The sequence below is a fragment of the Pollachius pollachius genome (genome assembly GCF_949987615.1).
Source record: "Pollachius pollachius genome assembly, chromosome: 4".
Classification (NCBI taxonomy): Eukaryota; Metazoa; Chordata; class Actinopteri; order Gadiformes; family Gadidae; genus Pollachius; species Pollachius pollachius.
In genome coordinates, this window is record NC_136937.1 from 30,042,706 (window position 1) to 30,057,607 (window position 14,902).

Here is a 14,902-nt window from a genome sequence, read left to right on the forward strand (position 1 = left end):
CTAACACGGCGACGGGGCCGGAAAGAGGTCAGCGAGGACCCGGTACACCCCTGCCCCTTCGTTTCCCCCATATCTCTCCCTCTCTCGCCCGCTCCCTATCGCCCTCGAACACACATCGTGTGAAACGGGGTCAGGGATATTGAGATTTTTTTTGTTGGACATGATTAACTGTCACAGATCGAGTAATGTGTAAAAAAGCGAACCGCCGAGAAAGCCGTTTTAGCTTCTCCTCGCTACACGTTTTGTTGTCTTTGTACGACCGTATCGGAACCGCAAACCTTCGATAAACACGCCCCACTCCGACCCGAACATCTGATGTTTAATCACTTTTTTTTTGTTGTTTCTCGTTGTTATTATTTACTGTCAAATGCTCTCTCTCTCGCCCCGTCGGAGCTAGTCACCGCATCGCCGTCGAGCGGGAAACGGAGCCGATAAAGCATGGGGGGGGGGGGGGCAACCAATCAATACGTGAACGGGAGACGCTCTATAAAACACAAGCCTCGCTCCCCGTCCTCGTAACCGGCGTCCGAAACCTCGTAAACCAAGTCATTACAGAGCTGAGCGGACGCGAGAGAGACGGCTGCGCTCGGATGGCGGGAGACGTTCCATTTAGATGCAAATTCAACTCATTTCCTCTCTCTCCCCAGCTCTCTCTCTCTCTCTCTCTCTCTCTCTCTCTCTACCACTCGCACTCTCCTGCTCTCTCTCCCCACTCTCTTCTCTCTCTCCCTCTCTCTTTCTCTCTCTCCCTCTCTCTCTCTCGCTCTGAGTCCCGCCACGAGGCGGGACTCAGAGCGAGAGAGAGAGAGGGAGAGAGGGGGGAGAAGGAAATGAGGACTTGGGCGTCAAGGAACGAGTATAAGGGATTACCGTCGGCACTGATGAGGTCCGACAGCCCGCCTTGCGCCCGGCGTTTTCGGGGAAGCGGGAGGGGAGGGGAGGTAAGGGGGAGGGTGACGTTTGATTTCTGCCTTTTCTGTTTCGTTTTTTGTCTGTTTTTCCGCCGCCGGAACAGCGACATTCGTTTACCGGTGGAGCCGAGGGAGGGTGGGGGGGGGGAGGTTGGTATAAACAGACTGACAAGAGAGCCAATTACCGTCGGGAATCCATGACAACAAAAAAGCCCCGCCTCCGCCCAAATAAGGTGACACTTCCTCCCGCGCGGCAGTTGAACACGGCTAGCATCCTAATGGCTAGCGACAGAGGCGTTCGCTGGTAATGCCCCCCCGCCCCGGATATAAATCCCGTCTGGTGCATATGGAGATGGTGACACACGGGAGATTCGGCCTAGGAACTCAAAGAAAGGATGGTAGCATGTATATGGTACGCTAGGAGCAATTTTGCGAAGTTGGTTCCGAGCGATAATTGAAATAAAACCAATAGATTCGGGAGCGGAATGGTGGATTAGGCTGCTGTGAGACAGCCAAATGAACGGGAGGAAATGGTGCCAGGTTCAATTACAGTGGCCGCTGCTTGAGTACCCCTTGGCAAAAAATTTGCGACCCTACCCAGTTCGGTTATTTTACAGTGGAGTGACAATTTTTCTTGCGGACATTTTAACGGTGTTGCTCCTGAGGACATTTTTAGACAAGTAGAAACACACAATTAACTTTCCCCTTTTTTTTTTTACAAATGTTCATAAAAATGTTTATTTTTTTCTTCTACAAATTATGCGGTGAAGTTTAAATATGTGTGTTGTAACATTGCAATCATCAGCGCAGGTTTTTCCGCGGCCCCGAAAAAAAAACAACAACAAAAAGATACAGGTCGATGGTTTTGTAATCTGGCAACCTTTGTAACCTGGCAACACTGTAACAGTTGGAAGGAGAAGATGGGAGGAAACAGACTGATTGGTGTTCATCATGCGCACATGCTTTGTTGACATAAATACATACAGTGTAAAGTCAAGAGGCTCACGCCCATATAAAGTTCCCCTGTCTATTAGTATAAAATATGACCTGGTTCATTAGAAAAAGTGACATTTCCTGTCTGCGTGTTGAGCAGACAAGCACCTACACGTTGTTCAGATCTTGAAACATGAAGAAAGTATAATTTCAGACAGTGTTAACATTTGACATGGAGAGAAAAAAAAATATATTACTTTTTTTTTTTATATTGTCGACGGCTTTACTATTCTGTATTCAGTGTTGTTTTTTAAATCGGCCGTGACAAAATCGCTCAGCAGTAAAAGTGGCAGTTTGGCAAGCCAGGGGGCACTAGGACCCTCGGTAGATCAACAGACCATATTAGAGACTTTCTAACCTCAACAGTTCATTTCCTTGTGAAGCAGACACTGATTGGGGCTCAAATCGTGAATCAATTTTCATCCAAACTTAATGTGATTACGCTTCTGGCACCTCCAAATAAATACAGTTATCGTATGTTAATTTAGGCTTTTTCACTTAAAACACACATTGTGACCAACTTAATTTAAGAACACAGCTGGTGTTGGCAAGGGTTCGTAGGGGCCAACATATATTAGATTTATTTCATATTTTAAACCTGTAATGGGTATGATGAATCCAAACAACTGCAGCTTTAAATCAAGAGTAAGATTTTATAATTTGTTAGAAGGAAATTATCTTGAATGCTGACATGGCAATTTTGATTGCCATGCCATGTCAGAAGTTGAAGTTGAATGTTTTCTTCCAAATAATGACCAACTCCAACTTTGTATGGTAATTCACATGGACCTTCTCTCACACACATGAACCCACATTTGGTTTAGCTTAACAACACCAGGAAGGAGATTTTCCCTGTCGTTTCTGTCCTGACAATTCTAAATGAAAGAAACGTGCTAAACTCGCCAACCAAATCCGATGTATCTCGAGTGTTGGACACAGAAAGACTAGACGACGTCACAATCAGCCACATTTGTTGGTAATAATATCGTATATTGATATTCATAATGGCGGTGGCGGCCCTTTGAAGACCCTCCTCGTAATCAGAGACTAAAGTCGCCAGTTTTGACAGGTTTAGCATTATCATATATCCTACATTCTTTGTTTTTTTTTTAGAAGAGGACTTTTAATTTGGAGTTCACACAGGCAGTGCATCCTTGATCTACTCTAATAAAAGCTCTTGGCATGATTCCCCCTCCTGCTTTGCATCTTGGGCAAACAGCTGTTAAACATTGTAAAAACATGTCCCACTTTGTCGGCTACAAAATAAGGGCGTTAAAAAAAAACGCTTCGAGGTCGATAGGGGTCAATGTGAGGGTAGAGCGAGCGCGAGAGTTTTTTAAAGTATCAATTGAAAGAAGAAAAGGGTCAAAGGTCAGAAAAGGTCAAAGGTCAGACAGGGCCAACGCAGACAGATATTTCATTTTGCTCATCCTCCACAGAGTTGTCCCGAGACTTTTAATGCAAATCTCTTCTTCCAAAGCATAGGTAGGAAACCCTTCCAATGTACTTCCTTTGGGTTGTTCTTTCAAAATAAAAGCGAGGCGCCGAGACCACTGGTCACCACTAGACGTCGGTTGGTGTCTATCCACGAGAAGAGCAGCAGCAGGCACAGATGAAAAAGTAACAGCGTGGGCTTTTTATCCTGTCCGTACGCCCCCCAACGTCGTGAATGAACGAGTTTCCGTGGCGACGGCGACACGAGAGACGTCTCCTTCCCCCCGAGGCAGTGTGACTCCTCGCGTTTCCCCCGGCGACGGTGAATACAAAAACAAACCGAAACCAACGCCGGCTTTCTCTCGGCAGGCTCTTTTCCCGTGGAGCGTTCCTTTGTCGAAATCCTTTGGCGTTGTGCGTTGTCCCCCCGCGAGAACACAAAGTGGTCTGTAACGTGCGTCCACGTGTGACGTAAACAGCAGCCATCACTGTTGTTTGACTTGTTTCAAAAATCATGTCTCACAATAAAAAGAACAATATATCCAAATATCTATGCATCTATATATAGATATATTGATAGAGAGGAAGAGCGAGAGAGAGAGAAGGGGAGGGAGAGGAAGAGGGAGAGAAAGAGAGAGAGAGAGAGAGAGAGAGAGAGAGAGGGGGGGAGGGAGAGAGAGAGAGAGAGGGGGGGGAGGGAGAGAGAGAGAGAGAAGGGGAGGGAGAGAGAGAGGGAGAGAAAGAGATAAAGAGAGACAGAGAGAGAGAGAGAGTGGGGGAGGGGAGAGAGGGAGAGAGAAGGGGAGGGAGAGGAAGAGGGAGAGAAAGAGATAAAGAGAGAGAGAGAGCGGGAGAGCGAGAGAGCGAGAACGAGAGCGACAGAGAAAGAAAGAGAGCGAGAGGGAGAGCGAGTGTCAGACTTTGATACATATATATCAAATCCCCCCAAAAAATGAACACCCAACATCAACAATCATCCGATAAATCCACGAAAAAACAAAAATCGGCGACGGACTTTCAAAATAAATCTCTCTAAAAAGAAAAAAAATCTCTAACGTGTGGAAAGCGACCCGCTGCAGTAAACTACACGGACGTCTCCGACTGTAGCCGCAGCACGAACTTGTGCGACTTGGGGTCCACGTACTCCTCGCCCAGCTGGATGAAGGGCAGCCTCTTGACGCTCACCACAAGGCTGAAGTCCAGGGAGCGCAGCACGAAGACGCTGCCCTCGCGCAGCCCGCTGGTCACCGACGCCTCGCTCACCAGCGTCCACTGGCGCGCCAGCCAGCGCTCGCGGCCGTACTGCAGCGTGGGCCCCGCCGACAGGTAGCTCTCCAGGAACGCCTGGGGCAGGGGGGGGGGTCGTAGGGAGACAATCAATGACAGCGCTGCAGATTTTTGAAAATAAGACACAAACGCGAAATAAAGACACAATGAAATGAAAAAGCCCTGGGGGAGCTGGCAGTGGGATTAGGGTAGGGGTTAGGGGTCAGGGGTTAGGGGTTAGGACGGAGGAGTTAGGGGTCAGTGGTCAGGAGTTAGGGGTTAGGACTAAGGAGTTAGGGGTCTGGGGTCAGGGGTCAGGACCTCACCTTGGGGGTCATGTTGTTGGTGATGGAGAAGGCCAGGGGTTAGAGGTCAGGGCTCAGGGGCTCACCTTGGGTGTCATGTTGTTGGTGATGGAGAAGGCTAGGGGTTAGGGGTTAGGGGTCAGGGGTTAGGGGTCAGGGGTCAGGAGCTCACCTTGGGCATCATGTTGTTGGTGACGCAGAAGGCCAGGGGTTAGGGGTTAGGGGTCAGGGGTTAGGGGTCAGGGGTCAGGAGCTCACCTTGGGGGTCATGTTGTTGGTGACGCAGAAGGCCAGGGGTTAGGGGTCAGGGGTCAGGGGCTCACCTTGGGGGTCATGTTGTTGGTGACGCAGAAGGCCAGGTGCTTCTGGATGCTCTCCATGCTGTGGCAGTGCTGCTGCTTGGTGGTCCTCAGGTACTTCTGGAGGGCGCGGGCCATGGACGGGAAGATGGCCTGGGCCGCCTCCCGGGGGTCCATCACGTCGCCGGGGGCCTTCTTCTGCTCCTCCTCCTGCATGCGCTTGATGTGCGTGAAGGCCTCCTCTACCGCCACCACCAGCCTGGGAGGGGAAACGCAACCCCCGGAACGGAGCACAGATGGGTCAGTCCCCGGCTGAGGGAGTCCTTCCAAGACTCGATAGCTATGTGCGTGTTTTCTTTTCGTGGTTTCTCCTTTTCTTAGCGTGGTTTCTTCTTTTCTTAGTGTGGTTTCTTAGTGTCTTTTCTCCTTTTTGCCGGATTCATTTGTTGCCTGTCGCTATAAAGGGCCCCTGTTTTACCAACAGGTGTGACGTTGATGAGCCATTACATGGGGCGGCACTTGGCTCAGGGGTGAGAGTGGGTTGGCTGGTAACCGTTGGCTGGTAACAGGTTGCTAGTTCGATCCCCGGCTCCTCCTAGCTGAGTGTCGAGGTGTCCCTGAGCGAGACACCTCACCCTTACTGCTCCCAACGAGCTGGCAATCACCATGCGTGGTTGACACCGCCGTGAATGTGTGCATGAATGGATGAATGTCAGGCAATATTGAATGGCCATTGGTTAGAATAGCCTGTATAAATGCAGTCCATTTTCCATTTTAAAATGAACCGATTAGAGACATCACAAGTTGGAATGCCTAGGTTAAAATTATGTTGAAATAATTTTTGGATAGAAAGGAGGAATTAAGCTAGTAGTAAGAATGCGGCGCGCTACTTAGTCCGCAAACATACCTAGCTTTGCGTTTAGTCCGCTAACATAGCTAGCTTTGCGATTAGTCCGCTAACATACCTAGCTTTGTGTTTAGTCCGCTAACATACCTAGCTTTGCGATTAGTCCGCTAACATACCTAGCTTTGCGTTTAGTCCGCTAACATACCTAGCTTTGCGATTAGTCCGCTAACATACCTAGCTTTGCGATTAGTCCGCTAACATACCTAGCTTTGCGTTTAGTCCGCTAACATACCTAGCTTTGTGTTTAGTCCGCTAACATACCTAGCTTTGTGTTTAGTCCAATAACATACCTAGCTTTGCGTTTAGTCCGCTAACATACCTAGCTTTGCGTTTAGTCCGCTAACATACCTAGCTTTGCGATTAGTCCGCTAACATACCTAGCTTTGCGTTTAGTCCGCTAACATACCTAGCTTTGTGTTTAGTCCGCTAACATACCTAGCTTTGCGTTTAGTCCGCTAACATACCTAGCTTTGCGTTTGCGCACACGGCGCTCGTGCTCCGCCTCCTCGTAGTATAGCTCGTTGTGGCTAGCGTCGCGGCGTCGCGCAGCGGCGGCGATCATGGCCCGGGACTGGGAGTGGGCCATTCCCGCCGGAGCGTTGTTCCCGGGACCTGGAAGCACATTAGGAATCCCGGCTTGGTTAATCCCGTGCAGCGAGGTAAACAGTCTAAAGGAATATCGACTAGATTAGATTAGATTAGATACAGCTTTATTAATCCCCCGGAGGAGAAATTTGTTTGTTGCAACAAGCCAGCAGCAGTGGAAAAACACAGGATAAAAATATAATACAAAATTCAAAACTTAAAAAAAGACAAAGTACTAACGCAAACAAAAATAGACGCTAAGGTAAATGCTAAACTAAATGCTAAAGTAAGGACAAGGCAAGACAAACAGAACAAACAACAAGAAACAGGGCAATTAAACGGACGGTATAAACAATATAAATTATAAAAACAAAATAACAGAGCAAGTGGTCCCAGTTGAGCACCATGCTACCGTGCCGACAAAACCTTCTGTGTCCCCCGCCCGGAGAGATTCTAGGTTCAAACCCCAATGTCTTCATGTGACCTGGAGGCGCCCATGAGTAAGGCACCCTAAAGGCTTAGTTAAGGTTCCACGTCGACGCCATGCAAGGTGGTTTTCCTCCTTGCGTCCAACACAAGGGGTAAAAATTGCAACCTTGCGTCATGGCGTCGCAGCAGCAAGGGCTGTGATTGGTCCGCTCACTAAAACCCGACGCGGAACCAAAACAGGTTCACGACTGCGTTGAAGCGTCTGCGTTGTCGTTGCGTTGCGTCGACGTGGAACCATAACGAAGCCTTAACTCCCCATCGGCTCCTTCACAACATGTTTCTAAAAAATCCCCCTCTTCATTATGAATTATAGCAGCATAAAAATTAAAAAGAAGTAAAAACGAAAAACGACACTCAGACATCCTATCAACCCTTCCTCCTCTCGTACACGTGGTCATTAATATTCAGGCGTTTCCCCGCCGCCGCCAGACAGTGTGTTCTGGGCGGTGCGTTGTATCGGGTTTTAATAACTTTCCCAGGAAACATCAAAAGTTTGCCCGTTGGTTGCGTGGGATTAGTACCCCGGGGGGGGGGCAGGTTAAGAGACCCAGACTGCGCCACTGAATTATTGATGAGGGGTCGAACACAGACAAGAATGGCCCCTGGGTTGTGTCGGAGAGAGGGGGTTAAATCAGATTACAGACTGAAACTGGGGGGTGGATGGTGTTAAGATCTGTGTATCTCGTCTGTGGTTTCACTGTTTGAAACTTTTGTTTTACGTTGGTGTTCTACGATTCCTTCTTGAATCACTTTCTTGCCCTCTGAGGGGCTAGGGTCAGGGGGTCATACATATATGGCTTGTTAAGCCCTTTGAAAATGTACCTGTGATTATGGGCTATACAAATAAAGTTGAATTTAACTGAATTGAAGAGGGTGTATTTCAGGAAAACATTGTGAAGTCTTTCAATGAAACAAATCATTCTATTGATTTAAATTAATTGTTGCCTTTCTATCTGGATTCATAATAATGTTTATTTTCCCCAACTGCTATTTGGTGTCATGAATGGATGATGCAGACTGGATTCATGAATTTGAAATCATCTCTGTATCCTCCTTAGATAAAAAGAGGGAATTCTGGATAAACTCACTATGCATTTTAAAACAGGAAGACGGTTATTTATAAGAGATGTTGTTCTCTCTGTATTCGGTGCCCCGTGGCAATCAGAGGAAGAGCAGAGGAGTGTAACAGATATCGCAACACCTTGAGGGGAACTTTAGCTGTTTAACTTCCAGCTTGCACCTGAATTCTAGTCAAAGCGAATTGAAGACGAGATGACAAGCTGCTAAGACAAAAAACAAAGTCAGCCTTATCGTATATTTAAGATCGCGCGTCTTTTCAACCCTTTTCGTCCAAAACAAATCAAATATCTGTGGCTGACGAATCAGCTCTCTCCTACAAACACACATTCAGATCTGGCGACGCCAAAGTAGGGGTCACGACCTCCAATATGAGGTCACGACCCCAAAAGATTGCCGGGCGTTTTAATACATCAATATTCCAGAAAAACATTCTCTGGCAGTGGTTATTCCATCAGTCTACGGCCATTACCACCAGAACAAACAACAGACGGCTATGCAGGAAGAGCGAGCAGCCGAGCAGCGCTAGCGCTAAGTAGCATGTTAGCATCAGCTAGCGGGCCCAGCGTGAGTGCTGCTGTGACAGCTGTGGTTGTGTGTGACCAGGGCTCACTAGTACTCTTAATGAGGGGGGGGGGGGGGGGGTCATGGACAGAGGGGGTGGACAGAGACTTATGGCAGAGAGGAGGAGATGGAGGGAGGGAAGGAGACAATGGTGGTAGTGATGGGCTGTGAAATAAGGTGAGAGAGAGAGAGAGAGAGAGAGACAATGGGTGGGAAACAAGGTAAAAAAGAGAGAGAGATGTGACAAAAATAGATAGATATATGAATTGGTAGAGAGAGAGAGAGAGAGAGAGAGAGAGAGAGAGAGAGAGAGAGAGAGAGCAGAGAACAGCCCGGTCAGGGAAATGGATATTGATTTGTCAGCCTCCTCCCCCGAACTGCACTCCAGAACTGCACAGTAGGGGAGCTGTGTGTGTCTGTGTGTGTGTGTGTGTGTGTGTGTGTGTGTGTGTGTGTGTGTGTGTGTGTGTGTGTGTGTGCGTGCTTGTGTGCGTGTGCAGAGCTAGTGAGGGCTAGTGAGAGAGAGACGGTGCCTGATTACAGCGAGAGAGAACGATAATGACAGAGAGCGAGAGAGAGAAGAACCGAAAGAGGGACACAGAGAGTGACACAGAGAGAGAGCGAGAGCGAGAGAGAGAGAGAGAGAGAGAGAGAGAGAGAGAGAGAGAGAGAGAGAGAGCGAGTGAGAGAGAGAGAGAGAGAGAGAGAGAGTGAGAGCGAGAGGCATGGGCTGGGAGTTAGGGCACTTAAGAGAGAGTTGAGGACACTTAAGGGAGTGCCATAACGGTTATAGATGGTGGGCGCCGGGGATCGTGCACATCGGCGGTTACAGACACTTTAACATTTAATAACGCTAGGAGAGGGTGATTCCCTTTATATACCAACCCACCGTGGACGCACACACACACACACAGGGGGGGGGGGGGGGGGGGGGGGGGGTGCTAGCGCAGCGGCCGTGATAGTGCTAGCATGCTAGCGGTGTGTAGGTTAAGCGGAGAGGGACGACAGGAGTGCTGTGCTGTCCTGACGTTGTTTCAGATCACTCTCTCCGTCCTGACCCACTTAAGGTGTGAGGTGTGACTACGGGTACTTTGTGATATGGGAGGAGGTGTGGGACTGGTGCCAGCATTCTGGATACGGGTACTTAGCTAGTAGTTAGCGTAGCGTTACTTACCGTCTAAAAGGTAGGCTTTCAATTTAGCTTTGAAAGCTTCTAAAGAGGATTAGCAGCGGCAACGACACAAGAGACAACAGGAGAGAGGCAGGGGTTAGGCTCCTCGTGATTGGTTATTGATAATGACCTCGTCGACCAATCCACCGCAGAGGAAGAACCATATATTTACGTTATGGACATACTCTAAGGTTGTTATAAACCGTAACATTAGTAAGGTTAGTCATGAGTGGATAATACTTGCAAAGTTAGGCAAAGCAGCGAACAAGGCTGTGAGTGCCACCGCGGTTACTCCTCGGATCGATTTGTTTCATCGTCAGGTGAAATGGTTGCGAGGGGAGGGTTAGAGTCCCATGCCACTCCCCTTGAGCATTGTGGTAGAACTGGCAGGATGAGGATCACATTGCGGTCAGTGGAGACTCGACACACTCTCGTTATGGTAACACATGTGTCCCACCGACCCACGCTGAAACAGCGAGATTATCCCAACTGAAACTCGGCTATTTTCTCAAATACAGCATGTTTATTTTTTTATTGATATCATTGGTCCGGGATTTGCTCCTCTGATTTGGACCAAATTACATCAATCTATACTTTTCCAGGGATTTTCTCGCGTCAACGGAAACGTCATCGTTATCGGAGGCCGTGGGGCTTCCCGGACTCTGCTGAATCTGAAATGAGCCGAACGTGACGGTATCCCTTTAAGCAAAAAAATCTCCCACCAACTTCCACTAAAACATCTCAACGACAACGACGACAACAGGTCCCTCAAGCAAAGTGAAAGTGAAAGTAAAAGAAGTCAGACTCACCCTCGGCCGGGGCTTCTGGGAACTCACCATCCACGTTGTACACCTTGAGGCCCGCCAGGTGCTTGGCCGCCCGGGACTTGGAGGCCGTGAGCAGGGAGGGGTTGTGGATGGGGAAGTCCCGGTAGTAGTTCTCCAGGACGGCCAACGCAGCCCGCTGGATGCTGTGGGGAGAGAGAGGTAGAGAGGAGGAGAGAGCGAGAGAGAGAGGGGGGGGAATGAGAGAGAGAGAGAGAGAGAGAGAGAGAGAGAGAGGGAATGAGAGAGAGGGGGAGAGGGAGAGAGGGGGGGAGAGAGAGGGAGGGGGGGAGAGAGAGGGGGGGAGAGAGAGAGACAGAGAGACAGAGAGAGAGAGAGAGAGAGAGAGAGAGACAGAGACAGAGACAGAGACAGAGAGAGACAGAGAGAGAAAAGAGAAGCGATAGAGAGAGGCAGAGAGGCAGGGAGGGTAGTAATGGTTAGGAAGTGTTCCTTCCCCAGGCCGCCATTCCACAACCCTACCTGCCCCTGAATGAGAGGATTCTCAATCCACATTAATCACTTTGGATAGAAAGTGTCTGCTGAATGACTAGACATGCTGAAAGGTTCTATTCCCCAGAATCCTCAGCCTACCTGTTAGCATCCTTGAGCAAGACGCCTCAACCCCTAGCTCCTCAATGATGTAACTCTATTCACTGTTATCCCGGATAGAAGCGTCTCCTTAAAAGCCTGAATAGTAGCTTGATAACGCTTTGGAAGGGGTTCGGGGTTGGGTTGGGTTGGGGGGGGGGGTGGGAGCGTTGGAAAGAGGAGGCCCCCCCCCGGAGAGATTTGATTTCCTACTTTAAGACGTGAGACCTTGCAGGACTACCAGGAAGCCGATCCACACCCACTCCGTTTCAGGCGGAAGATTTGGGTGGGTTTGAGACGCAGGATGAATATAAATTACAAAGGAGTCTAACAAAATAACAGTTGGGGAGTTGGAAAGAGGAGAATCTTTAAACGCAAAGTATCGCACCAAAATCAATCCACACCAGTTGAACATTTGAGAAATGAAGGCAAAAAGGAAGAACGCCATTCCCTAGGATAGGGATATGAATCACAGCCACAAGTACATTTTGAATTGATCAGCAGGGCTGGAATAAATTTACGATAGGGCAAGGTTTATTCCTTTAGGAACGGGATCAGAAAAACAAAAACCTCTATGAGCTGAAGATGTTTACTCCACCAGATCTACGCAGGGAAAAACAAGTTTCTATCTAACGATCGATAACAGCACAATGAATACAGAAACCTACGCAGTGACGACAGGCTACAACAACCTTGCAGAACTTAACGCTGCATCTGCGTCGGTTACTAACTGTCTTTCCTAAACATCTTGAAGGCCCTGAAACAAGGGAGGAATGGCTGGCTTTTGGGTCAAGAGGCTGCAGTGAAGTTGAACGGAATGACACCAGGGTTGACAACGATCGGACGCCATTATGGACCTTGACATGCGGTTTCAAGACTATCAATCCTACTCCGAGGAAAAGGCAGGCAGACAAAATTGTTGGTACCGCCCCGAAAACCACCAAACCTACAAAATGAACAGAAAATGCAGGAGAAAGTGGGAATAGATCAGAAATTACAGCACAGAAAGTTGAACACAAATCAAAATGGAATTACACCCTGATCAGGGTGCGTTACGTACTATAATTATATTTACCTGCCAGAGTGGAAAGCCCTACTGGCCCTGGCAACTGTTCTTAATATTAGACTCCGGGCGGATCGGAGTGCATGCTGCATCATGCCAGTCTCAGCGGCGCCGCGGCCAAACAAAGATTACACCAGATTGATGTTTTCAACACACAATACATGATGGAGTACTTGGCTCGGTCCAGAATAGTCCTCTTACTTCATGTCTGAATGGGTTCAGACAACGGCTATTATCACTATGATTACGGTTCACGACAAGACTCGGCGGCGCTGCTTTCTTTCAACGGCCAAATTACATTCAATCATTTTCACCCAAACACGCCTTTGCGAGGCGAGTGATCCTTAAAGGATTAAGGGAGAGTTTCTGAAATTCATGTGTAAACAATGGGGTTCCCAATGTGCTCCTACGTAGCTGTATTGGTATGTACCGCGTCAAAACTGCCAGGGTTAGGGGCGTGACTCCCAAAGGTGTCCCCTTAGCTACGAATGTGTACTAACACTGTGATCCGAGGCTGTAGATAAAGCATCAACTCAATGCCACATATTACTTTATTATACATACAGGATTAAAATATCTACGTTACATTACTGCAACGTTACTAAAATAGCTTCAATTCAGCTACAGAGGGGTCATCTTCAATGCTATCATACCAAACACCAAACAGAATACATAGCAATGAAAGAACCGTTACAATTTGGTGAGTTTATAACAAGATCGCTCTCCACCACGGCTGTAATACTACGTTATTCCCGTCCACAAGCAGGACAGAACAGATGTGGGCAGCTGTTGGTTGTTCTCTTAATTCAGCCTGCTGCAGAAAAAACTCTCAAAGGCTTTCCCTCTGGCTTAGCCCTACATATAGGCTTTGCTTTTGAGTGTGTGCGCTTGTGTGTGTGTTTGCAAAACACATGTTTGTGTAACACGGGTGTCTCTATTTTTATCCGAGTAACCGTAGTTGTTTTTTAAACGCACATAACATGCTTACTCAACGAGCAAACGTTGGCGCCACATGTTAACATGGGACTGAGGCTTCCTATTAAGCTAAGTCGACCCACACTACAGTCCCTTATCATAACTCAAATAAAATCAAGCATGCCAACCTTATTTACGTTAAAAAGGACTGCCTAAAGGAATTTGAAACTGAATACTTAGTAGTAATACCGACTTTTCAATTTACATCTCTTACATCTATCCATCTTTTCACTGTTGATCTCTGAACCAAATCTTTGAATCAGAAGTGCTGCAACGTAGGTATTTATAGTTCAAAAGTTTTTATCTGTGGCATGGAAAGTGCTGGTTCGGCAAGTAGGCAACTTGACACTTAACACTACAATACGTATCAGTATTATTCTACATTTGTTATTATTTTAAAGTGGATGTAAATTCAGCTTTTTAAATCTCTGCTCCTTCAGAACCAAGCCATAAAATGGAACAGGTTGGCTTCGACAAGGCAATTTAACAGGTTATGAAAAGCAAACGGTCCTTCAGTAAAGGTTATTTCTCTTTAGCCGCTACAGAACATCCATTAGCAACCTGCAATATCTCATCACAGGAAGAGCTAGCACGGGCTGCCTAGCTAGGCTAAAGTGACAGTTTTCACAATTGCTATTCAATTTTCTCTATCTATTTTACGTTCTGCTATTATGGGATAGAGGGTGTACGTGATACATTTAAATTATACAAACATACATTTTTCTTTATCGAGCGGAAGTTTGAAAGATGTAAACAAAAAACGCTAAAGATGGCCGCATCAACAACCTATGTTTACAGCAAAACAAAAACAAAGCGAAAAGCGTCTTCTGTATTTCTACCTCTCGCCTGTTTTTTAAATGTTTTCTATATCTAGATTAAAGACAGCACAGCATGGTCCTATCCCTAGCCACCAGCATTGGTCTCTCACAGCTAAATGCTCCTAGCTTATAACACATAAACACCCTTTCTTACTTTCTCTCTCGTGCCTCTTGCGAATATACAAAAAAAGATCCTGGGGCAGTTTCTTTGAATACATTAAAACTATTTCTCTCCCGATATCTCTCTCTCTCTCTCTCTCTCTCTTCTTCCTTCGCTGGTAGAAACATTCCTGGGGCAGTTGCTTTTGAATACATTAAAGCGCTCTCTCTCTCTCTCTCTCTCTCTCTCTCTCTCTCTCATCTCTCTCTCTCTCACTCTTTCATTTTCTGTTCACTCCCTTCCTCTCGATTTCTCTATAGCAACAATTCTCTCTCTCTTCCTCTCTCTCGCTCTCTCTCTCCCCCCCCCCCCTCTCCTTGGGCATTTTCTGATAGGAATGAAATCTCCATTCAACTCCTCTAAATAAACATGTTTTTTCAAAAACAGGGTGGGTCGGGGGGGGGCGCTTCCCCTGGCCCCCAGATTGGCATCAAAGACCGGGTAGATAACACAAAGCGAGAGGCCCCCGG

At 47.5% G+C, this 14,902-nt stretch overlaps 1 protein-coding gene across 2 annotated transcripts in view; it reads right to left on the minus strand.

The window, feature by feature from the left end:
- Positions 1-1,678: 1,678 nt before the first annotated feature.
- Positions 1,679-14,902, minus strand: part of LOC307075357 (vang-like protein 1) — a 51,822-nt gene continuing 38,598 nt past the window's right edge. For both annotated transcript variants that reach the window (XM_079735924.1, XM_079735925.1), the window contains 4 exons: positions 10,811-10,971; positions 6,580-6,727; positions 5,233-5,467; positions 1,679-4,682 (listed from right to left, as the gene is read on the minus strand). In XM_079735924.1, the coding sequence (XP_079592050.1) occupies positions 4,422-4,682; positions 5,233-5,467; positions 6,580-6,727; positions 10,811-10,971 (805 nt within the window). In that variant the 3' untranslated portion in view covers positions 1,679-4,421. The remainder of the gene's footprint in view (positions 4,683-5,232; positions 5,468-6,579; positions 6,728-10,810; positions 10,972-14,902) is intronic.